This window comes from Schistosoma haematobium, chromosome 1 (assembly GCF_000699445.3).
Source record: "Schistosoma haematobium chromosome 1, whole genome shotgun sequence".
Lineage (NCBI taxonomy): Eukaryota > Metazoa > Platyhelminthes > Trematoda > Strigeidida > Schistosomatidae > Schistosoma > Schistosoma haematobium.
The window spans coordinates 47,144,681-47,172,078 of NC_067196.1; the positions used below are offsets into that span (position 1 = coordinate 47,144,681).

Genomic DNA, 27,398 nt, shown 5'->3' on the forward strand with positions numbered 1-27,398 from the left:
AGACAAGCAGAATAGTAATGTCAAGTGTGGTAAGTTTACTGATAGCATAATTATTCTTAAAAGATTGATATTAGTGACTTTTCATAAAAGTTTTAGCTGTCTAGAGAACTTAATTTGTAGTTGAACAACTTAAGAAGTGAATTATGCAAAAATATATTATGACTTTTTATAGATGATTATTGTTTCCAGTGGAATTGATCATAGGAGGTTTTACTGTTAGTCTTTGCTTTCGTAATGAGTATGTATATTCTTGATTTGTATATATTTTATGTTCTTAACAGACAATGTAATTTTGCATGAATTTAAGGATTGACAACAACTATTCATGAAATTTTAAAATAAAGATACGTTGACTTATTACGGCTATTCTGTGGATGTCTTGTATACGGTTTAAATAACTTGAAGCAATGAAATTAATAATAACAAAATGATTCATTGTAACTAAATAAACACTTGAAATCTTTGTTTGAGAAAGTATTCATATGTGCCCACAACTGAATTGTCTCATAAAAGGATAAAGGAACTGCTCAGTGTTTCGCAACTCCCAATGGTTCTTTAGTTGACGTAATTTTGTGATGAAAATTACTTATAAACATTGATTTGAACGAAAAACGATGTACAAGAGAATGTTACTAACTAAAACATTAAAAAAATGTGAAAATATTTCATGTGCATTTACAAACTGCGATTTGGTGCTAGCTTTGGAATAGTACCGAAGTGAATGATATTTTATAAGATTTTAAAAGTTTCTTACTAATAAGGTTTAATACCAGCTTGTATTACCTAGTAAAATCATTTTCTGAATTCCCATTGCCAGGAAAATCAAGAAATATCATCTTTATACCAAGAAACTAAGTAATCGAAACTATTTCATAGAGCAACAATTCAATCAAATGATAAAATCAGTAACATATTAAATCTTTCGTATATTACATTACTTGGGGAAAAATTCTAAATGTACACCTTAGAATATTATCAGAAGTGGTTGTGTGGAGATTATAGTAATCTTATAGTTGAATTCATGAGTCAATTGAAGCTAGACCACCATGAAAAACTTAAAAGCACTGAACGGCCGTTTCGACCTAGTATGGAACTCCTAAGCAGTGTGAATACACGATCCCGCCTCGCGAGATTCGAATTCAGGACCTGTCAGTCTCGTGCGCGAACGCTTTAACTCTAAACCACCGAGCCATAATCCAGCGGTGTTAATTTCTAACTTCAACCGATTCACAAGATTGAGGCACTGTTGAAAATCAAGTAGTACTATGTAGATGTTTTATACTAACATGGGACTTCTCAACAGCGCGCAATTATTACCCTACCAGTGGTTGAACCCGGGGCATTCAGGTCCTGTTATCCATATCCAAGGCTTCTTACCTATTTTTTTTCCAATGACCTTATGTTTAACTAATAATAATACACATATTTAGCAACACTAAAAATTAATGTAAAATTCGTTATTAGAATAAAAGTGGAAGTGCACTGCTGAGGAGTCTCATACTAGAACGAAACGGCTGGTTAATGTTTTCATGTTTCCCATGGTGTTCTAGCTTTAATCGACTCATGAATTCAACCATTAAGAGTTAACTGTTGACTTTGGTCATAATATATGTGAAACGGTTTTAAACAATCTCAAAAACTAAGTTTCGAAGTTGAACGAATGAAACATAAGCATAAAAGAGAAAATGTAGTATATAAAAAGCATAAAATATGTATACTAATCACAACGAGTAGAAAGAAAATGAAATTTTCGGACGTTTTGTGACTCAGTGTAAGTTACTTCTTCAGTGAATAATTACAAATGTCAATCTATGGTTGCTTGACAGTCTATGCATGTTTTACTCAAATTTTAACATCTTTAAGTTTAATTGATTCTTTATTCTTTATCTTTTTTCATATTTCAGAGTTAATCATAAGTAGACAAGGTGTAAAATGATCATTTTATACGAAACTTTAAATATAATGAAGGATTTGTTCTTTATTTTCAAAACATAAATCAAAGGTCAATAAATGTATCAATTACCTTTCGTTTTAATGAGGTTGAAGTAATGTTAACTATTAGCCAAAATATTATACCTTTAACCTGTATGTAACAGAATTCATGCTTATTTTTCTGTAACTTATCATAACAGTTCGATGGAAAAAAAACAAAGAATATTTGAGCATACAACTACTTTTATCGAATTAGTCATCGGGCTCTACACTTATAAATCTATGATTATTGTTATATTTTACAAAGGACAAAATAAGACAGGCATTAATGAATTAAACAATGCTATATGATAAAAATGATGGACTTTCAAATAACTAACAACATGTTTTAAAATATATGGTGTTTCATAAGTTCAGTGTTTTGTATAGAGACTGACTAAATGATTGAAACATTTGAATTCCAAGTGAATATTTTGCACTTTTTGGGTCTTTTTCAGCTAATTGTAAATTGAACAACCAAAGTTGTATTGTGGTGCTACTTATATTGATATAAGTAGTATATGAAGCGAGTCAGGAATGTAATGTCTGGCCGCAGAAGATGGGGAAGATCAAGAAAGGAAGAGCGGGAATAGAAAGCAATTAGTATGGAAATGCAAGAACAATGAAGTTCGAGACAATTATTGAACATTTTGCAAGTTAAGTATTATATTATGGTTTTTCTATTTTACCAAGTAACTCTGTAATTTTGTGATAAATATAATTCGGTTGTCCTCACCTGTGTTCTCCTTCACTACAGTATCACTAACTTCTATACTTTAAGGTGTGACTGAAAGTCAAATAATTAAACTTCTCCTTGGCAAATAATTTCTTTTAATATACTAACATCAACATTTTTGGTTATTCATAGTAACTCTTTTGTAAAATTTATTGAAATTGACAATTTTATGTTTACATTTAAAGGACACTAAACACGATAGTAAAACTTAAAGCTTAATACAAGACGGTATTTTTTCGTTTTGTTGAAAAAGCTTACTAAAGCTACACTAAGAAAGAGTCTAATAAGCAGTTCAGTATTGTTTAAATGAAAATATGCATAATTCCTAAACGTGTCAAACTGATTTTCTATCAAACTGGATCACTAAACAATGCATAATTTACTTACTAATTATAAGTAGTGCTAATTATGAACACAACAATGATGTAATTAAAAACGTGTTGTATAAAAGTTCCATTTTAACTGCCAGCATATTTGAATGGATGAGTACATATGGTAAAATATTATTTTGTAAGCATAAGAATAAGTCGGAAAGTGAGAAGGAAGTTGTCAATGTGAAAGGAAGTAATGATCTAGACATCTAATTTAGAAGTCAAATGACAATAAAACAATATGTGATTTGTAAAAATTAGGATTTTCTGAGTCGGTGAACAATTTATTTTGTCAGAATTAATAAGTAGAACGCAAACCGATTGATGATATTCATTGATACTGTGTGTCCGAGTGATGGCTGTTCATGAGAAAGTATTGTTCATACACGTTCAGGAATGATTTAAAAACAAAGATAAAACAACTAGTCAGAAAATTGGTTTTTATGCAATAAAATGGCATGGACATATACAAACCACTACAAAATGAAAATAAAATGTCATAGAGGATTAATTACTTACTTACTTACGCCTGTTACTCCCAATGGAGCATAGGCCGCGGACCAGCATTCCCAAACCCACTCTATCCTGGGCCTTCCTTTCTACTTCTATCCAATTGTTGTTCATTCTTCTCATGTCTATTTCCATTTCACGACGTAATGTGTTATTTGGTCTTCCTCTCCTCCAGTGGCCATGTGGATTGTGAGTGAGGGCTTGTCTTGTGACTCAGTTGGGCGCTTTCTTCAATGTTTATCCTATCCACTTCCAGCACTTCTTCCTGATTTCTTCCTCCGCTGGGATCTGGTTTGTTCTCTACCACAGTACGTTGTTGCTAATAGTGTCCGGCCAACGGATCCGAAGTATTTTGCGTAGACAACTGTTAATAAACACCTGTATTTTCTGGATGATGGCTTTCGTAGTTCTCCAGGTTTCCGCCACATACAGTAGAACTGTCTTGACATTTGTATTGAAAATTCTGACCTTGGTGTTGGTTGACAGTTGTCTTGAGTTCCGGATGTTCACCACTTGTAGATATGCTGCTCTTGCTTTGCCTATTCGCGCCTTCACATCTACATCAGATCAACCGTATTCATCAATGATGCTTCCCAGATATGTAAAAGTTTTTACATCTTTCAAATCGTCTCCGTCAAGTGTGATTTGATTGGTGCATGTTGTATTGTATCGGAGAATCTTTATTTTCCCTTTGTGTATGTTGAGACCTACTTTTATTGAGGCTGCTGCTACACTGGTCGTTTTCTCTTGCATTTGTTGTTGCGTTTGGGATAGAAGGACCAGATCATCTGCGAAGTCTAGATCGTCAAACTGCATCCTAGATGTCCATTGTATCCCGTGGTTTCTTTCAGATGTTGACGTCTTCATGATCCAGTCGATCACCAGGAGAAAGAGAAAGGGTGAGAGTAAGCAACCTTGCCTAACACCGGTCTTCACTTCGAACGACTTTGTAAACTGTCCTCCATGCGCGATTTTGCAGTGTTATCCATCATATGAGTTCTGTATGATATTGACTATCTTCTGAGGCACGCCGTAGTGTCGAAGAAGCTTCCATAGTGTTGTTCTGTCCACGCTGTCAAATGCTTTCTCGTAGTCAATGAAGTTGATGTAAAGTGATGAATTCCATTCAATTGATTGTTCCACAATGATCCGTAGAGTTTCGATTTGGTCTGTACACGATCTATCCTTACGGAATCCTGACTGTTGGTCACGAAGTTGGGCGTCTACGCAGTCCTTCATCCTGTTTAACAATACCCTGTTGAAGACTTTTCCCGGTATTCAGCGAAGAGTGATGCCCCTGTAGTTATCACAGTTGCTGAGATCGCCTTTCTTTGGTATTTTGATCAGAAGTCCTTCTTTCCAGTCTGTTAGTACTTGTTCCTCATCCCAAACCTTATTGAAGAGAATGTGGAGTATCCTTGCAGTTGCCGCTACGTCTGCTTTTAGTGCCTCTGCTGGGATGTTGTCTGGTTCTGTTGCTTTGCCACTCTTGATTTGCCTGGTGGCCATGCTGATTTCTTCAATTGTTGGTGTGCCAACATTGATTGGGAGGTCCGTGGGTGCTGCTTCGATGTTGGGTGGGTTCAGTGGGGCTGGTCGATTCAAGAGTTCTTTGAAGTGTTCTACCCACCTGTTTCGTTGTTCTTCAATATTGGTGATTACCTTGCCGTCCTCGCTTTCACGTCACAGGGGATTAGAGGAAACTAATTTGTAGATCTCTCACTCCAATCAACTAAGAAATGACTGCTAGATCTGATTCTTGTGCATCGTATCGGGGTTTTCTAAACTGCTTAATATAAAGGAATTTAAAATGTATTTAGTGATGAATACAAAAGCAAATGGAAGGTTACGTTCATTTAACAAAGCAGGATGTTTCATAAACTCTGTTGCAACCTGAGGTTTATACTAAACAAGTCTTGTGAAGTTACAAATTCGCAAACACTATTGTCTTTACAAAATAAAATTGTGCAGTGAACTACTTCAATTTTTATCGAATCAATGTGGGTGTTGGATTCAAGATTGAGCTATTCGGCCGTAGGGTTAGTTTTTATAATAGCACCTCTGTGAAAGCACGTGAATGCATATGTTTACACAGAAATGAAATGTGATGGTTTGTTCTTACCATTGTATGACTAATATGGTTGACATCTGAGGAGGCTCCGTGGAATATTCTCCACACTGTTCCACTATGGGATATCAAAACAAAGGTGATAAACCTTTCCCGAGCTGCATATATTTACCCATGTGTTGCAGAAGAAAAATATGAATGAATAAAATAGTGTAAATAAAATGGCTGGACATACCGATGCTGTTGAAGGCATATATAGCAACAAATTAATTGCATATCTCTAGACAAATGTAGACGTGTAACTGAATGCTTCTCTTCACTAAGTCTTATTCAACTTTACTCCACTTTTCATATGTGATAAATAAGTATATTATCAGTAACTCAAACACGATCAGTTTACCTAAGAACCATGTAAACAAACTTGTATGCTATCATTGAAATACATCAGGCTCCACGTAGCAAATGCTCCATCCCTTCATACTTATAAAAGGTAAAACAAAGTCGGTAATTAATAATGATATAGGATGACATATGTGTTAGTAATGGGTAGTACAGTACTTCAGAGCATTCATGCACTATGGCTTTATTAATTACTAATTTTAGAAATATGTAGGCTATATGACTTGTTGATTTTCTTTGTTTCTCATCTAACATATCCCATCCTTACAGAGATATAGTCAATTAAGGACAAATAAAATTATCTTACAAACATCAGTTCACAATATTGCAAGGTTATCTCTTTCAAAATAATCATTACACTGAACACACTTAATGGTACTTTCTAATTAAATATTATTATGTAGGTTCATTTCGTTGAAACGACAGGAAAAGATATAATGGATTAACTTCTACTCATCCATTCAATCAGTCAGTCTAATCATAAGCTAATTTTACATAAGTAAACATAACAACGATCTACATAGTTTCATGCTGATCTGTATAATTTCAACTCAACTGATTTGAACATCTTATAAATTACAAATTTCCAATATGATTTAGGAATAAATTCAACTGGAAATTTTATTCAGATAAACAAAATCATAGAAAACCCCACCCCCATTGAAATCAATCACTTTAAAGCCATACTTCTGTTATTTATTGTTTGGTATTAAATGCTTGACTTGAAGATAATATAGAATAAGTTATGTAACATGTAGCCTAGTGGTAACGTCTCTGACTGTGAAGCTGGGTGACACGGGATCGAATCCGTCAGGGAGTACCAGTTCCCTCAAGGTTACAGGCACAATTTGCTGACGAGTGCCAAGCAGCACGAAATCCGGGTCCAGGGTTTCCTGTCGACTACCTCCAACCACCATCTTTTCTTTTCTTTTTTATCTACAACTTTACTTATATTCTTCTTTTCTATAAATAAAATAGTGGTGATTCGAAAAATTATTTCGTTTATATTTAATAACATGAAATTCTAAAATAAATAACATTAAAATTTTACCATGATGATGATGATGATGGTTAATTTTTACTCAGGAGAATAAGTAGCAAAGAACTTTGTTTTTCGTTTCTTTTGTTCTTACATTGATTATTCTGTTCGATTAGGTGAAGTTTGTCTACTTATTTACAGTTATTGTCATTAAAACAAATACAATTCAGTGCAAATGAATATCTAATTGAAGTTTGTGTTCTTTTGTTTTTTGTCTGAAGGTAAATTATAAATGTTTATTTTGATTAAAAAAACACTTGAAATGTAAAACATTAGTATAAATCACAAGATAAAGAAATCTATAAACGAGATAAAACTACATTCTTTGAAAGTGCCTTATTTTATCATTTCCTTATTTTATGATAATGATGATATTGGCCACTCTTCAACGGTCAATTAGTTGTAAATGTTGAAATCATAAAACGGATCAGTCAAGGACAAAGTAGCTCAATGTTAACTTTTCAGACTGCAAACTTTGGTCACACTAGTTCAGCTGGTACGGAATCTTGGTTCAAGATTTCCTTCAAACTACTTTCAACTACCTTTCATCCATGATGGACAGTTAATACTGACGATAACAGTATAAACATGATTATTTTGCAGAAACCAACCGACTGATAGAGATGATACTAATATACATTTTGTCTTAATATTATCATAGATCCACTTGATCCAGCAATTAGGATGTATTTTGAGATTAAACAGAAATTTAATTATTTTTTCTTTTCAAGCTAAAACTTCAGAAAAATCAACAGATGAGTAAAGTATTTGATTCAGTGATAAGTTTAAAATTATCAGTTCAGTAGACTGTATCATGTATATTCATATGATCAAGTCATATTTATCAGCAGGTTTGAAGGGATAGATTAAATTTGGTAATTTCATATACTTGAAATTATAATTTAGTTGTTATTATGCTTTCTCATTGAATTAAAATTTCCATTTCTACTAATTCTATCCCTAGTGTCTATACTTATTGATTTTCCTGTTATTATATTTAGAAAAATTATAGTCAAAATTATAACTATCTACGTGAAACTCCTTGATAAATGAACGTAATGAGTTGCCAATTTGTAATATCGAGTGATCTGAACATTTTATTTTTCTTGGTTTGTTTTACTTAATGCTACTTTTTTTCTACTGATAGATCCTGGGTTCGAATCCAGCGAGGCGGGATCGTGGATGTGCACTGCTGAGGAGTCCTAAAATAGAACAAAACGGCCGTCCAATGCTTCCAGGTTTTCCATGGTGGTCTAATTTCAATTGACTCATTATCTCAGCTGTTTTGATCATGATAATTTTGAAATTATAGAGTATGTTACAGTTACTGTATTTATTGGCGCTAAACAAAAGGAGACTTGTGAATTGTTTTAATGTAGGTAATGTAGGGTGCACATATGAAGTTAGTTTAATTTAAAGACAAGTATTTTCATAATCAGCTTATATTAATAAAGTATTGTTAATGAAAATCACATTCATCATTGTTAATATCCAATATCAAGAAGGTGAGTTAATCAGTAAGTGTTAAGTGGATAATTGAGACTAAATAATAAGAATTATTCAACAAATTCATTTGAATTATTTTCAGAATATCACCAATGGAATGTTTAGGTAAGATTCTGCATCGAAGAGATTTATGTTGAAAGAACAGTTCAGAAATAAATTATATCACTTTAATAATAATCTTCAGATTCAAGAAATTTTCTTAACATACTGTCAGTGATCAGTTATACTTCAATTATAAGTTGAAGAATGGGTCTTGTTATAATAATTGACCTTGGAAAAAGTTTATGAATACTTTCAAAGAATTTTATTTTCGTATTATATTACAACGAACTCAAGATTTTTCGAACTACTGGGTAAATATTAAGTGATTTAGTGGTCCGTGTCTGACTTCAATTTAATTGTGTGACTATCGTTATCGAACTATACACTCCGCCAATCCTTGCATATAATTATCGACTTAAAGCGCTTTAGTGAATAACAGAATTAAATAAGTCAAATACAAGAATGAGTTTTGAATGCATATATTTCATACAGTCGTCGATCCAGTCAAACAATCAAAGAAACGGAACGATGTATGGTGGAGGTGTGTGAACCAATTCCATTTAGTCAGGCGTTAATCAATATTTATAGCCGGACAAAGATAAATTACAGACGTGTGATGAGTAAGATAAGAAACGCACACACATACGCTTACATAAAAGCAATCAGGACTGACAAAATCAAAACGTTACTCAAGAAGAATGAATAAATTGATCTGTCCGAAAGCTAGAATAAGTTATGTGAGCATAACATAGTAACCGATACTACAGTGATATTATATTGTTACCTACATTAGTTTTTAAAGAATGAAATATCACTTTGATTGACCAGGATCGTTTACGTTCAAGGAAAACCACTTTTTTTTCATAAAGAAGATAGCATAAATTTCACTATCATACAACGAACACTATAGTCGTGAGCATCATCCTCTTATATATAAGCTAAGAGTTTGTTATATCTTAACAAAGTTTGATATAACTTTCATTATTTTGAAGATAAATTTATGTAAAAATCCTCCAACAAACAAAATACACATTTTTTCTATTTAGCTTTGGTTCTACTAATGAGGGTAATTTAATTCGTTAGCATCTAACCCTATTATATGAATTGTTTTTCCTAGGTCTATCAGGATCATCTGAATTTAGATACTCGGAAACAATATTTTAGACATATTTTTAAAAGTTGTTCACAAATGATAAACAATACTATTTTGGTCAAATTTTCTAGAACTATAGAATGACTAACTGCGTCACAAGACAAGCCCTCACATGGAATCCTGAAGGTCAAAGGAAAAGAGGAAGACCAAAGAACACATTACACCGAGAAATGGAGATAGACATGAGAAGAATGAACAACAATTGGATAGAAGTAGAAAGGAAGGCCCAGGACAGAGTGGGTTTGAGAATTCTGGTCAGTGGCCTATGCTCCACTGCGAATAACAGGCGTAAGACAAGAGACGAAAAATGAGTAAAATACATGATAATAGACATTTTATCTTATTATGATCAGAGATGATGGATTAGTGAAACTAACCATCTTAGACGTACCAGTGAAAAAGTCTCAGTAATTTCAAAGTAAATGATAATCACTAAATTTATTCGACATGGAAGGTAATAACTTAATTAACTGGAGTACAAATAATATATGAGATTGATTTTGTTTTCTAGTCGTGTGTAACATGTATTGAAGTCTTAAGAAGAATTATAGATGCTTCATTGAACAATAGGATAAACGAGTTTACACAGTAAGCGAATACTAGAATCAATTTTCTGAGAAGCTGTATAGACAAACGCGAATATCCGAGACCATTTTTCAAATCATTACGCCGTAATCATATTCATCCAAATCATCGTTCGTTAAAACGTCTTACTCTCAATTATGTCGATGAAATTAAGTCTAGAATACCAGAACTAGAACGAAATATCTCATTACGCTCACATATATTATTTGATTTGTCAGAAGATCAACGTTTCAATTTCAAAGATTACATTGATATTGTGAGCAAAAATCGTACTGAAGATGTTATACTGAAATTAATAAAAAGTCTAAAACAGACCGAGACGCAAGCTTCCTTTCCCGAATCTCCAGAGAAATTTGTTTTCAATTACTCAAGTATAACATTATCGACTATTCAGCTACAAGCATTATCCCTTGGTCCTAAATTCTGTAGCACTTCCACTAACATTAATGAACTCAACGCGAAAATCCAGTTTGAAGGCCTCATGCGACAGACAAATGACCTTACTCCAGTGTCTAATGAAGATTTTGAGCATTTTAAAACAACTCTTGTGGACTGTTGTAATCAATATGTAAATAAAATACCTACAATTAGCCGATTACTCACAAAAGAACATAAATCTCAATTATCTGATCTGCGGAGAAATCAGGACTTAGTTTTATGCCGCCCAGACAAGGGTGCAGGAATTGTTCTTATGGATCGTATTGACTATGTTACAAAAATATCTTCAATATTATCTGATCCTGTCAAATTCTCTATTGAGAACGTTCAAAAAGACACTACTGAAAAAACTGAACAAATGCTAATTAAAATTTTGAAGAAACTGAAAGATGAGGATATTATCAATCATGACCTCTATGAACACCTCAAACCATCTGGTTCTGTTGTACCAAGACTATATGGACTACCAAAAGTTCATAAGAATAATAACCCACTACGTCCTATACTGGATATGAACAGTTCTCCCTATCACTTAATCGCTAAATGGTTAGTTAACATTCTACAACCTGTTAAAAATCATATCAACAAACACAATGCTCTTGATTCCTTTGACTTTGTTGACTCCATTAGAAACATCAATGTATCCGGTAAAAAAATGTTCTCATTAGACGTCACTTCTCTTTTCACAAATGTTCCTCTCACAGAAACCATTTGCTTTTTATGTGACTATATTGAAAATAATAATCTTGATATGCGTATCCCGATACATTACCTTAAAGAACTACTTCTAAGATGTACGCTCAACGTGCAATTTAGATTTAATGATATTTTCTATAAACAAATAGATGGAGTTGCAATGGGCTCTCCATTGGGTCCTCTCCTGGCTGATTGTTTTATGGCGAACCTAGAAAATTCGGTACTTCGACCAATAATTGAAAGATTTCATTCATATAAAAGATATATGGATGACACTTTCATTATTTGCGAAGAAGACAGTGACCTCAATGATATTTTGAATATTTTCAATAACTGTCACCCATCAATCCAATTCACCTTAGAAGCAGAGACAAACAACGAATTTCATTTTCTTGATATCCATTTAAAAAGAATGCCTGACGGTTTATTACAGAGATCGATATACAGAAAACCCACTTGGAATGGACAATACACGAACTTCCACAGTTGGGTTCCATTAATTAGAAAAAGGAACTTAATTCATTCTTTATCCTCAAGGATCAGGCGAATTTGTTCCAACGACACAATAGATGGGGAACTATTTTATCTTCGACAGACCCTCATCAAAAACGGTTATCCACCGAGATTCATCGATAGAAACTTGGTACCTAGACCCCATGATAAAGCATTGACAGTAGGGAAAAAAAAACTCTATTTATGAATATGGAATTTAAGGGAGATACAGCTGCTGAAATCCTAAATAAACGGATTTCGAAATCAATGAATAAAACATTCCACGCAGCTAAACTTCGAATCATCTTCTCTAGCCGACCTACCATTCTGGGATGTGTAAAGGACAAACTTTCGCTTTGGGCCACTTCAATGTGTATCTATAAATTTACTTGCTCATGTGGGGCATGTTACATAGGCCGCACAAAGCGATCATTATCCAAACGCATCTAGGAACATTATCCGGCTTGGCTTTTGAAAGGGGAGCGAAAAACAATCACGAGTTCTATACAGGAGCACTTAATCAACTGTGGACATATCGCTCCAAAAGACTCTTCGTTTAAAATAGTTTACAGAGTCAAAGGAACTGGATCGAAGGGGGTTCGAATCAATATTTTATGCACCGCAGAGGCATTGGCAATCCACAAACTAAAGCCTGAACTTTGCGTGCAGAAACGATTTGTCCAGCCTCTTATCCTTCCTTGGCCTTAATGGGTATGTTGCTAGGTTGTTGTTGTTTTTTTTTTTTCTTTCCTAATGCACTTTTATTATTATCCATATTTTTAAATTACTATTTTGCACTTTAAACTTTAATCATTTATTATTATTACCTTTTACAAGTTTTCTTGATTATCATTCAGTTTATTATTATGACCTTTGTTGTTTTGTCGTTTTTCTTCATATCTGTCAATCTGTCAATTGGACTATTATCTGACCCTTAAATTTTGTTCTTCCTTACCCCTTGATTAGTACGTTAACCTTATTTGTTATTTATTGTCGAATCCATTTTTTTGTGATACAACCCTTTCTATCCCTCTATAGACATACATTTTCCATATAACTATATATACGAATGTACAGCTTAAGTAAATGATTTCGTCGAAAAGAAAATTTTCTTCGCTAAATTCTCTTTTTCTTATTGAATGATTATTGTTATATACAATTCATTTCAACTTATACAAATCTGACTGTTAACCTAACTGTAAATAAATCATATAAAATCTGACATATTCTTAACTCATTCTGCAAGCGAAATAATTCCTTATCACCAGTCTTTGCGCCTTTCCTCCTATGTTCAAGTTTCTGTATAGATTTAGCTTGTGGTTATTAGAAGCAGCTAGGAAATCGAATCGAGCGTTCATTTAGAAGATATCATTATCGATAATACCACTTTTTAATTATTTTAAACCGATATTATTCGAAAATATATCCACTTATTGAAATTTTTTAATGATAAATTATACCTACAGAAATTTTAGACCAGCATCGGTAATGTTTATAATTACAACATCAATAAACAATGAAATATTGTTCAAACAAGCAACTAGATCCATTTATCACCATAAAATAAACCAAGAATAACAAGGTCTGGAAAATAAAATCAATTGATCATGCAATTGGTTCCCTTTATGATTTTAAATAGAGCAAGAACAAACATTAATGCAGAATAGTATGAATCCATATTATTTCGAGGTTTCTCGTCAGCTGCTTACAAACCAAAATTGTGATAGAATTTGTTTACATGGAGATAGTGTGAAACAATTGACATAAATGAGTGTAAATAACTGGATTACAAAAATAACTATATATATATATATATATATATATATATATATATGCTAGAAACAGGTCAGAAAAAAAGGGGTTAATTCAGGTTGGGTGGTGTAATAGTTTAGTGAAGTTCATAAATTGTGTGATAATTAGAGATTAATGGAATTGAATAATGATAAGGTAGATTACGTAATAATAATTAAATAGGATTTGGAAAGTTAAGATAATTTACGAGGATCAGGTGGTGGAAATGTGTGAACAAAATTTTAGTTTAAGAATTAGGTAATAGGGGAGTATAAAATGTCTTAAAATAAGTAGATGAACAAAATAACCAAAACACAAAAAACAAACGGAAACAAAAGAGATTACCAGGGTAGTGATAAGTTTATTAAAGTCTCTTTTTGAATGCATAAATCCGGTTTCAGTTTCTTAATTGCAATGGCTTCAGCAAAGCGGAGAGTGGTAGTACTTCTTTGTCTATTGATAATTTTAAACGCATGCAGAATATCGACGGTATGCCCGGTGTCAAGTAAATGCCGAGCTATTGCACTGTCGAAAGCTTTAGTCGCTCGCAGCGTCAAGTTCTTCGGAATATGCTCAGAAATGCGAACCTGTACTCTTCTCTCAGTTCTTCCAATGTATGTGCTACGGCACGTACATGTAAATTGGTAAATGCAGTTGGAGCAACTAAGGGAGAGGATTTGTAGATCTTCGTTTGTTTCAGTGAGCAGTATGTTTTCCATAACGTAGTCAGTTTGGCTGCCGGGTAGGTCACTTTTAAAGTGGAATTAATTCTGTGATTGACAATTCCGGCGACTTCATCTCCTTTGAAGCGCAAGGATAGGAAGCAGGTTTTCTTTTCAACTGTATCATACTTAATCGGAGGGTTTGTATTAGCATATTTGTGGATGAATTTCTCCGGATATGCATTTTCACGTAGGCACTTGGTGATTGTGGCAATTTCTTCTTTGAGGCATTCTTTTGAGCAGATTTTGCGTGCGCGGTCAAAAAGGTTTCGCACAATACCCTTTTTATAACTCATTGGACAGAAGCTGTTAAAATTAAGATAAACTCCGCTCCAAGTATTTTTGCGGTGAATGTGTCTTTGTAGTGTGCCATCTGATGTTCGCCTAATTCCAATATCCAGGAAATGGTATTTATCATCAACTTCATGTTCCATGGTAAATTCTATATCTTTGTGTACTTTACTGAACAGACTGAGTAGGCACATGGAGTGTTGGTGATTTTTGCAGACAAAGAACGTGTCATCCATATATCTGCAGTAGAATGTGGTACTGTCGATTGCGTGCTTAAGTTTCTTTTGTTCCAGATGTCCCATAAATATGTCGGCAAAAATTGGGCCCAGAGGGCTGCCCATTGCTATTCCATCAATCTGTCGGTACAGAACATTGTTAAATCTAAATTGTATGTTTTTGTACACAAAAACAGGAGCTGTTTAAATTCCTGGGATGGTAAAGGCAGGAGTTCTGGATATTCACATATGATCTCTGCCGTTTCTTCCAAGGGGATATTTGTGAAAAGCGAAGAGACATCAAATGAAACCATGAATTTGTCAGAGACATTAAGATTCTCAAGTTTTTGTACAAATTCAAAGCTGTCTTTCAAACTGTAGGTTGCTAGTTTTTTGCGGATTGGTTCCAAGCATCTAGTTAGCCAGCGGGCAAGTTTATGAAAGGCTGATTTGGCCATCGATAATATTGGTCTTATAGGGATGTCGGGTTTATGTGTTTTGGGTAGCCCATATAAGTATGGCAATTGTGACCCTTTTGGTTTGAGTTCGTTATACGTATGATTATCTATTAGATTTTTCTTAACGAGTTCTCTCAACTTTCTTAAGACACGTTTCTCTGTCGCATCTGTTAAGTCTTTCTGGGTATTGTCGATGATAAATCTGGTGGAGTTATTTAAAATGGACATTACCTTATTGATATATTCATCTCTGTTAAGAATGACTACACTGGAACCCTTATCCGGACGAAGTAGCATTATTGTTTCGTCTTTAATAAGTTTTCCCAATGCTTGATGGTGATCTCCGGTGAACACTCTTGAGTGTGGGATTGGTGTCGTAAAATACTGGTTTGTGATATCCACTAATTTAGATTTAAACCAACTATGCTTTTCGTCGTTCATGGGTTTAAGGTCTGACAATTGTTGATATAAATATTCAAACTGGGTCTCAGTGTCTATTCTGTTGCACTTTCTTGGGATATGAAATTTGAATCCAAGGCAGAGTGCTTCAGTTTCAATTCGACTTAGTTTTTATTCGATAAGTTCTGTATGTATTTTCGTGGATTGGTAGGAAATGCCACGTGGTTTTGTTCTTTAACAAGTGTTTTGGTTAATGTCTTCATGAATTTGTGACTGGTTTTCGACTGAACATCGCAAATGAAGTTAATAAGTTTAATACGACATACAATATTTAAATCCATAACAATTTTGTCATAACCAAAGGATTCTATTTTAAGTTTAGAGATAAGATCCTTAGTGCATTCAATTTGGGATTTGGTGACTCGTCGAAGATTTTTTAACGATGGAGGTATTTTACAGGCGCGGACAGCTTTAATAATGTGGCGAGGAAAGCAGCCATCATTATTGTATGTCGTATTAAACTTATTAACTTCATTTGCGATGTTCAGTCGAAAACCAGTCACAAATTCATGAAGACATTAACCAAAACACTTGTTAAAGAACAAAACCACGTGGCATTTCCTACCAATCCACGAAAATACATACAGAACTTATCGAATAAAAAACTAAGTCGAATTGAAACTGAAGCACTCTGCCTTGGATTCAAATTTCATATCCCAAGAAAGTGCAACAGAATAGACACTGAGACCCAGTTTGAATATTTATATCAACAATTGTCAGACCTTAAACCCATGAACGACGAAAAGCATAGTTGGTTTAAATCTAAATTAGTGGATATCACAAACCAGTATTTTACGACACCAATCCCACACTCAAGAGTGTTCACCGGAGATCACCATCAAGCATTGGGAAAACTTATTAAAGACGAAACAATAATGCTACTTCGTCCGGATAAGGGTTCCAGTGTAGTCATTCTCAACAGAGATGAATATATCAATAAGGTAATGTCCATTTTAAATAACTCCACCAGATTTATCATCGACAATACCCAGAAAGACTTAACAGATGCGACAGAGAAACGTGTCTTAAGAAAGTTGAGAGAACTCGTTAAGAAAAATCTAATAGATAATCATACGTATAACGAACTCAAACCAAAAGGGTCACAATTGCCATACTTATATGGGCTACCCAAAACACATAAACCCGACATCCCTATAAGACCAATATTATCGATGGCCAAATCAGCCTTTCATAAACTTGCCCGCTGGCTAACTAGATGCTTGGAACCAATCCGCAAAAACTAGCAACCTACAGTTTGAAAGACAGCTTTGAATTTGTACAAAAACTTGAGAATCTTAATGTCTCTGACAAATTCATGGTTTCATTTGATGTCTCTTCGCTTTTCACAAATATCCCCTTGGAAGAAACGGCAGAGATCATATGTGAATATCCAGAACTCCTGCCTTTACCATCCCAGGAATTTAAACAGCTCCTGTTTTTGTGTACAAAAAACATACAATTTAGATTTAACAATGTTCTGTACCGACAGATTGATGGAATAGCAATGGGCAGCCCTCTGGGCCCAATTTTGCCGACATATTTATGGGACATCTGGAACAAAAGAAACTTAAGCACGCAATCGACAGTACCACATTCTACTGCAGATATATGGATGACACGTTCTTTGTCTGCAAAAATCACCAACACTCCATGTGCCTACTCAGTCTGTTCAGTAAAGTACACAAAGATATAGAATTTACCATGGAACATGAAGTTGATGATAAATACCATTTCCTGGATATTGGAATTAGGCGAACATCAGATGGCACACTACAAAGACACATTCACCGCAAAAATACTTGGAGCGGAGTTTATCTTAATTTTAACAGCTTCTGTCCAATGAGTTATAAAAGGGTATTGTGCGAAACCTTTTTGACCGCGCACGCAAAATCTGCTCAAAAGAATGCCTCAAAGAAGAAATTGCCACAATCACCAAGTGCCTACGTGAAAATGCATATCCGGAGAAATTCATCCACAAATATGCTAATACAAACCCTCCGATTAAGTATGATACAGTTGAAAAGAAAACCTGCTTCCTATCCTTGCGCTTCAAAGGAGATGAAGTCGCCGGAATTGTCAATCACAGAATTAATTCCACTTTAAAAGTGACCTACCCGGCAGCCAAACTGACTACGTTATGGAAAACATACTGCTCACTGAAACAAACGAAGATCTACAAATCCTCTCCCTTAGTTGCTCCAACTGCATTTACCAATTTACATGTACGTGCCGTAGCACATACATTGGAAGAACTGAGAGAAGAGTACAGGTTCGCATTTCTGAGCATATTCCGAAGAACTTGACGCTGCGAGCGACTAAAGCTTTCGACAGTGCAATAGCTCGGCATTTACTTGACACCGGGCATACCGTCGATATTCTGCATGCGTTTAAAATTATCAATAGACAAAGAAGTACTACCACTCTCCGCTTTGCTGAAGCCATTGCAATTAAGAAACTGAAACCGGATTTATGCATTCAAAAGAGACTTTAATAAACTTATCACTACCCTGGTAATCTCTTTTGTTTCCGTTTGTTTTTGTGTTTTGGTTATTTTGTTCATCTACTTATTTTAAGACATTTTATACTCCCTATTACCTAATTCTTAAACTAAAATTTTGTTCACACATTTCCACCACCTGATCCTCGTAAATTATCTTAACTTTCCAAATCCTATTTAATTATTATTACGTAATCTACCTTATCATTATTCAATTCCATTAATCTCTAATTATCACACAATTTATGAACTTCACTAAACTATTACACCACCCAACCTGAATTAACCCCTTTTTTTCTGACCTGTTTCTAGCATATATATATATATATATATATATATATATATATATATAGTTATTTTTGTAATCCAGTTATTTACACTCATTTATGTCAATTGTTTCACACTATCTCCATGTAAACAAATTCTATCACAATTTTGGTTTGTAAGCAGCTGACGAGAAACCTCGAAATAATATGGATTCATACTATTCTGCATTAATGTTTGTTCTTGCTCTATTTGAAATCAATTTATTCTATTCTGAAATGTGTCTTTTAAACAATGGACGGCTACCCTTTTACGAATTAGATCTAATAATTTAGCGAACCATCAAGCCAACTTATGGTGAATTTGCCACATATATTTCATGCTATTAGTTCCCTTTACGAATTTAAGTAAAGCCAGAACGAACATGGATTCAGAATAATATGAATTCATTATATTTCATGGTTTCTCATCTGCTGCTTACTACCAAATATGTATTAGAATTTTACATTGAGGTAAGATATAGTGTAGAACAATGGGCATAAGTGAATGTAAAGAATGGGAATGACAAAGTTTATCAGTAATAACTATATATACAGAACAGGTCAGAGGTTATTTGGTGTTAGAATCAAGAAAAAATTAGGGATGGGTGACGTAATAATTGAGTGAAGTTCAGAGACAGATAAGATATATTGTGTGACAAATTTTAGAGGTAATGAATGGTTTACATAAGATTCATGGAATTAAAAAACTGGCAAGATGTGTTACGTAATAATTGAACGGTATTTGAAGAGTTTACATAATTTAAGAGAATGGAGTGAGTGGAGATGTATGAGTGGAGGGATGGTTTAGGAATTCGATAATGAAAGAGAAATATAAAAAACTAAACATTAACAATAAAACTAATGACTAAAAATTGAATTACCAGTGTAGTAATAGGTTTATTACGCTCTTTCTGAATACATAGATCAGGTTTGAGTTTTTTATCGCGATTGCTTCGGCAAAACGGAGAAAAGCAGTACCTTTTTGTCTGCTAATAATTTTAAAAGCTTGAGGAATGTCAATGTTATGCCCGGTGTCAAGTAAATGCCGAGCTATTGCACTGTTAAGAGCCCTTGTCCCTCGTAGTCTCAATTTCTTTGGAACATGATCGGAAATGCGAACATATACTCTTCTCTCGGTTCTTCCAATGTATGTGCTTTGTCACGTACATGTAAATCAGTAAATGAAGTTGGAGCTACTGAGAAAAGAGGACCTGTCGATTTTAGTTCGTTTGAGAGAGCAGTTCGTTTCCCATAGTGTCGTCAGTTTTTCCGCTGAGTAAGTCACCTTCAACGCGGAATTTATCCTGTGATTAATTATTTCAGTGATTTCATCTCCTTTGAAGCGTAAGTATAAGAAGCAGGTTTTCTCTTCCACTCTATCGTACATAACCCGAGGGTTGGCTTTGGCATATTTCTCGATGAACTTCGCTGAATATGCATTTTCACGTAGGCAATTTGTAATGAGAGCAACTTCATCTTCCAGGTATTCCTTTGAGCTCCTTTGAAACATAGAGACACTTATTCAACATGTCGGAAAATTAGTTCAGAACATACTTTCGAAGATCTTAGGTTAAGGCATTAGAACCAAAGTTATAATACTATAAAGTTTATTTTCAAAAATTTGTAAAGATAGCTTTATGAAAGGCAAATATCTAAGTGTTGATTAATCTGAGAGAGTAAAACAGTACAAGAGCAGTTAGGGCATGATACTTCTGATAAATCAATTGTTTCAATTGCATTTGGTTTCGATTCAATCAGTGCCACGTCTTGACATAACGAGTGACCGTTTCCGAGGATATGACCTTTATCATCGCTAGGCCAAACATGGACTGATGAATAACTGCTTCCACCATTGTTCGGGTGACTAGCAAATTTTGTAAAGGTATTTTCTTTTTCATCATCAATGGTGACAAAGTTTCGAATATCGCCACTCCTAATTTGTTTTTCTGAAAAAAAGTGAGGAAAATCCTGACTTGTTATGCAAGTCTAAGCAAATTGCAGTTACATAATTACTCAACAAATAACTTACAGTTGTCGAGATTTCATTTTGCACTAAACGACTTTGAGATTACAACCTGCTCAGCCGACCAAGGGACAGCAAATTTAAGTGAATGAGTTACTATGTTATGATTGGGATTTGGGATATGGAATTTGGAATTCTGGCATTTTAGTTGTCAATACGTGATGAAAACTCAAACACTAACTCCTCATACTGAATCCTAACAATAGCTCCTAATTCTACTTTGATAAATTTGATACGAATTTGAAGCGATTTTCACTTTCACCATTAGCTCAAGGGTATATTCCGACTTTATTATGACTATTTTTAACTATATACATAATTCACAATTTTTCGTAAAGAAATATATCCTCCTCTTTCGATCACATGACTGCACCATTGTTTACTCAATCCGTAAACGTTTGAAAATAAGATATTTCCCTGAAATGTGATGAATGTCCGTAAGTACACTAGATCTGTTAAATTTGTAACACGAGAAAACGAATTAAACCTACAAAAACAGGTCGATTTCTTAAAGATAGAGTGGTATATATATAAATGAGTATTCAGTAGTCCAATGCACATTGTCGCTCATTATTGTGTTTTCGATCGAGTAGTCAGTTGGGAGGGTCAGCACATAACACACCGTGTATCAGTATCAGATTTCAGACACCACATGTCACAATAGATTCAACTATAATCCTCCGTATTATTAAGACATTTGTTGCGAAAATAACAAAACTGATATAGCATAATCTTGAGAAAATGGATATCACAAAATACATTCATTGGATTTGTTGGAACCAATCAAGAATTTGAAGGTTCACTTGAGAATAAACAAATGGACTAACTAATGAGAAACAGTTTGTACTACAATTTATGGCTAGATCTCTGTGCCGTTATTATTTAAGGATTAATTTATATATTTAATTCACTATCATGGTGGTCAAACATTAGGTTAGGTAGTTCAGTTATCCTCTAGCATAATACTGTGAAGAACGATATATACTTTTTTATTTTAAGAGTCCTGAGACGGTCTGACAACAAACAAAACAGTATTTCCATGTTTATACGGTACTTCGTAGACAAGCACAGGTCCCTCCACTCAAATTTCAGTCGGATTTTTGTGTGAAGTTTATTTATACCACCAAGCTACAAAAACCCAAATAAACAAACCAAAGATAAAATATAAAACCCATCAACTGAAAGAAGGGTCCTCTGACTATTAGCCCACAGTTTCTCATTTTTGGTTGGTTGTTTGTTAAATATAGCAAACGCACAATGTATTAGTAGAATACTTTTTGTATAAATTACGGTTCTATTTGCCCACGGCATAATACGGCCAGCTGTTTGGAATTTGATTATTTGTGGAGACCTCTCGTTCAACTAATCACCAGGAAACAGAGAGTAGTTAAAAGCTTGACAGTCAACTGCCCTGTTACAATATAGTAAACAAACACAAAAAACTCATAGAATACAATGGAACTTAAAATTACTTGATGTAGATTGGTCTTTTGAACTGGATTCAAATGAAGTTTTTCGTCTAGATGGAACTTTCTTCACTGGTTCCTTGATTTTTACAAATTTACCTAATTGCAACAAAACAGTATCAATAACAAAAATGCAGAACACTAGGATATTTTTCTAATTTGAGTGGTTTATTAAAAGATATACTAGTTAAAATCAATCAATAAATATAAATTTTTAACACACTATCAAAACAATTTATTCATGCAAGGGATCCTTCTCAATGAACTTATTTTCAGAGCTAAACAGTCGTATACACAAATGGTAAATAATAGGTCAACGATTAATTATGTCCACTAAAATTTGACTGGTTGTTAAATGAAATTTGACCACATAGTTTTTAAGAAGCAAACGGCTATTTAGTAGGGAATTTACGAAACACAAGATAAATAATCAATAGGGTTAAAAATATTGCTGTAAGTATGATGATGTAGAAATGGGAATTTGCTAATGACAATCAACAAATCTAGGCAGAAACAACCGTCCTAATAATAAAAATAATAATAATAATTTTAATTATTATTATTATTATGATAATAAAAAGAACAAATCAAAGTCTTCTTTTAAAATTCGCCTTATCACGAGAAAGAGAAATACAGAAAAAGTTGATCACGATCCACATTTTAATGGAAAACTATTCATCAACTTGAAAATTTCGAAGATAATCGTTGTCGAATAAAATTTACCAAATCACGAGAAAAATGTTACCAGTCAGTCATAATCAGTGTAGGGAATAACATATATGTAGATTATCTCAAGTTTTCATACTATGTCAGCAGGAGATCATCAACCATAGGTTTTACGTTGAAATAATGGTTAGACTTGCTAATCGTGGTGACACAATCGAGCTACACAGGATGGAACACTCATTTCTTCAGGTACTACTATGTTAGGTTCAAGGACGAAGTCACACTTCTAATTGCACAGGAGTGTGACAGCAGTAAGGTGTTCCCCTCAAACACCCGACATATATAGAATAATGCTGGCTTCTCATGGAGGAAGAGGTTGACTCTGACAACGGCACAACTTACATTGGCTCCATGGATTCCAGTTATTTGTGGCAAGGTTTGAAGATTACAAATCTAATACATTAAAAACCATCCACGAAAAGGCTGTATGTGACAGGTTTTCAACAAATATTCCTTGAGCTCTGCGGTGACGCTCCCGGACCGTCGGAACTACACTTGACCCGACTTTCTTTCAAAGCCTCTCAAGAAGAACTACTCTTTCATGTTGTGAGTAACTGAGAAGTGAAGAGAGCTTTCATACCATCCCAAATCATCTTGAAATTTTCTCTATTTTGTTTTAATGAAAATTCATTGCAATATTACAACATTATTTATTGGTTATTTTACTGGCAAAAAACAGTGACATCGGTTAATTTACGTCAAGATAAATACTATTCTATTATGACCCAACATCAACTTTACACAGTTTTGCATAATAGATCATGGGCTGAATCTGCCACAGGCAAAAACTGAAATTTGTTACTAGGATCAGGAAAGGTAAGGTATGTTATGGAAATAAAAATTACATTGGAGGTTACTTTTACAAACGTTATAAACTGGAAAGACATTTCGTAACGTCCTGCCAGATGTTCTGTAACGACCTCATAAAGTGGCCGTTACGAACATCGGTTTGTGAATGTTCTACTTGTTAAGCAGTAGGGAGTATTATTCGAGGGGAACTAGGGAGAAAACGACCAAGTTGTGTTGAAAAGTACTACTTTTTGTTTATACCTGCTGTAGAAGTGGAAGATGACTAAAGGGTAAAGAAAACATTACTAAAAGGTAATGCTGAGTCTTGCGGTGACACTAGCTAAAACAACAGAGGTGAGTGAATATTTTTTACAACACTATATATCTACCTGAAAATATCAGCAGATTAAAAACCAATGAGTCCTGGTATTCACTTCCGTTTAGAAAGTTAGCGATAATCTAAACCAATGAGTTACAACCAAGCTGTATTACTGCTACTGCAAAGCAACAAACGAATTTTTAAGATATAGTATGCATGAAAAACTTCCGTCAAAACGTGAAATACCAAAGATGTAAACACTAAAGTTTGTATTTTGGAATGTAAAGCAATGACATGAACAGATAATTATAAACAAAGACCAAATTATACTCCCAGCATTCGCAACACAGCACATAACCATGAGCTTACCTATACATGTAGCTTGATGCTGACCCCACCAAGTATCCTTAGGGCCAGGTACTCTATTCATAGAACGTTTAACATAGCCGAAGTATGGTGGACGGTTGCGACATGGACCGGTACAACGCCACCAGTGAGTGCGATATGTATCAACTTCATCATGAAATGCATGGTAAACCTAGACATATAACACAACCAAATGTAATCAAACATGTAAACCCCAATAAAGATACTAGCAGACAAAAGTTATAATCTCAAGTTACAAAGTCATCGATCACCAATATGTTGTCTATGGAAAAGTAAACTATTCAAATACGTCTTAGATGCTATGATGGCCTGTAATTGAATTCGCTTAACTATAAATCACTCAGCTTTTATCACCACTTGAAGACAGAATCATGCAGTGTTCTTTTCTCAACACTAGGTTTCTTGCATTTGCTATTCGAACTACATCTTTTCGATACATTACCGAAACACCCGAGTTTGCATCTTTAAACGTTGAAGCTACTCGTTAGATCACTTGACTTTTAGTCATTCGGTTGCATGTATGTACCTAACATCAACGACTATGATTTGGAAGGATAAGTAGTAACTTTGGGTCAAACAGAGTCACGAACCGATATATGGTTACTTAATGACACTACTGTTCGATATGTTAACTTCTATTATGTATGCCTACCGGATTTGGGGCTGCACCTGATGTACGAGTTAGTTGGATGTCGTTCTGTTCATCTTGAAGTGCATTATGTGAATTTTGTGATGGTTATTAAGTCTAGTACAGCAAATAATAAACACCAGTGACCAGATAGTACTATTAACACACCAGTAACTAAATTAATACGAGAAAAATAAGCTAGTCTAGGTAAAGACAGCTGGTCGGTCGTACAACTCACACCTAAAATAAACTCGCATTTATTGACTTCTTATGAAAACCGGGGTATATACTTTTGACTTGCCAAAGCTAGTTTAACTAGTAAATAAGACCAACTGCACTACGCTTAACTACACATTGGAAAAGAAGCCAACGATCTTTGTGTAAGGTAACTAACAGTCAAACGACAACCACTGGTCATAGAAACTGTATTCTCCCATGAATAATTGTACGAGGTCAATGTAAAGAGAAACTTTCAGATCGAACTAATATTATGAAGGCCAACTGAGTACAATAATTCAGCAAAACATTAGTTGAGTAACAAGCCCAGATCAGAAGGCTAGGCTCAAAACCATTTAGTAATGGTGTGTGTGTAATACATTATCCAGCCCATCAAGAGGTAATTTAGAAATATGAAGGCAAGTGTTCAAGTAACTTTAGGATGTAAAACGACTTTTCATATTTTCATATGAATTAGTGATCAAATCGGGAACCTAGCTTACCTGGTCATCCTAAAGCTCGGTGAACAGAGAACCCTCACTAAAGTTAAAATATATTAATTGACTAAATATCACTACTCAAATTTATCAAAGGTTTTAAGCAACGGCAGTGTGGATCAGGTAAGAAAAGTTACAAACAAGCGAATGATTCTAAGATACCTTCCTGGAATAAAAAAAGAAGTTGACACTGATATATTTTTGTGACCGAAATAAAATTAACCATTAAGCTTATAACGATATGTACAGGAGAATAAATGACACGCTGGCATATTAAAACATTGGTATTACAGTAATATTTACTCCAGCCAACGAGTTGATGCGATGCATGTGTGATATGAAATTTGGTCCATGGTCATCACGATCCTAAAGATTTGGATTAGGAGTGAGATAACAAACTTTGTCCTTCCTTGTTATGAACAAAAATGCATGAATCATTTCATGCTAAGAAAAAAGTAATTACAATGGTTAGATCATACCAACAGAGTCTCCACGAGATCTTTTCGCGGTCTAAATTTTAGTAGGGGTTCACTTAGGCTGATGGAACACATTCCATAAGGTTTGTGAAATTTGCAAACTCCTGCACAAAGAGTCATCCGGGAGCTCCATTTGACTTCTACACATCCGAGAGAATTTCCGAAGAACTGACTGTCGAATGAGGAAAACAGCAATCTGATATCTGGTAGTGGGTCCAATAATTCCCAAACAGGATCAGCAAGGCAACAAAGATCCTCAGCCTGTCCCATAAGTATGATTATAGTGAATAAAAGCGTACCGTTTTTTCGACTAGGCTGTTTTGGTGACCCACAAAACTAGCAACGTTAGTTTTTCTAGGTGAAGATTCGTCATCAGACCACATAAATATCTCCCAAGTCTCGAAAACTGGTTAGTTCCACCAACAACCTTGAGAACAAGTGTCCCACATTCGATGCCCTTCAGCGGTATGGAGAGCATTTCGAATTGTTGTTCAGTTGGTCATTATTGACAAGGCTTTTTCCTTCAGGATAGATTTGCTAGCCAATTTACAACCCTTCCTCTCTATCCGCTGAAAAACCCTGAATTGGACTACAGAAGGAGTGATGATGCTCTTAAAAAGGTGAGCAATTGGATGAACAATGTGTAACCATTTGAAACACGAAAATCAAAGTTTCTGAAGTCAACCGAGGCGAATTAGCTCACTTTCTAAGGGGGACTTCTAGTCAATAATCTTCAGACAAGTCTCAGAACAAAGGTGTAGCAAATGAAGATAGGATCTAACTGTATTCAAAGTACTTTGGAGATGGTTAACATGGACTTGTTTTTTCAGCGAATATTTTTTGTCATTAGTTGTGTTTTTCGCAACTTGTACAGTTAATATTATTTCTATTAAAGCTCTTGTCCAGATTTGACCTTGGTCTTTCATTACTTTTCTGCTCTCTGCTCATATATCACTGGTTTTCGCTCATAAATACATCGATGCACACACACTTCTCGTTTTAACTTAACAGCTTCCACAATTAAATACTTCAAGTACGTTTGCTACCTATGTTTACACATCTCATTGACATTCTTACTATGTGATCATTCCGGATACACATTGTATTGAATTATATCTATCATATTT

General features: G+C 34.4%; 1 protein-coding gene across 4 annotated transcripts; it reads right to left on the reverse strand.

Moving 5' to 3' along the window:
- Positions 1-18,853: 18,853 nt before the first annotated feature.
- Positions 18,854-26,730, reverse strand: MS3_00001419 (uncharacterized protein; the record flags this gene model as incomplete). Of its 4 annotated transcripts, XM_035730727.2 has the most annotated exons (7): positions 26,571-26,730; positions 26,275-26,532; positions 26,195-26,239; positions 26,087-26,161; positions 24,437-24,605; positions 22,240-22,332; positions 20,380-20,690 (listed from the first exon to the last, which is right to left on the reverse strand). In XM_035730727.2, exons 1-7 carry the CDS (start codon positions 26,652-26,654, stop codon positions 20,380-20,382), a joined length of 1,035 nt encoding a protein of 344 aa, XP_035586272.1. In that variant the 5' UTR covers positions 26,655-26,730. The 4 variants fall into 4 exon arrangements, with proteins under 4 accessions (XP_051074278.1, XP_051074280.1, XP_051074279.1 ...); XM_051208876.1 differs by having other exon boundaries at positions 20,338-20,690; positions 26,099-26,239; XM_051208874.1 differs by having other exon boundaries at positions 18,854-20,690; positions 24,437-26,239.
- Between the last annotated feature and the right edge of the window lie 668 nt (positions 26,731-27,398).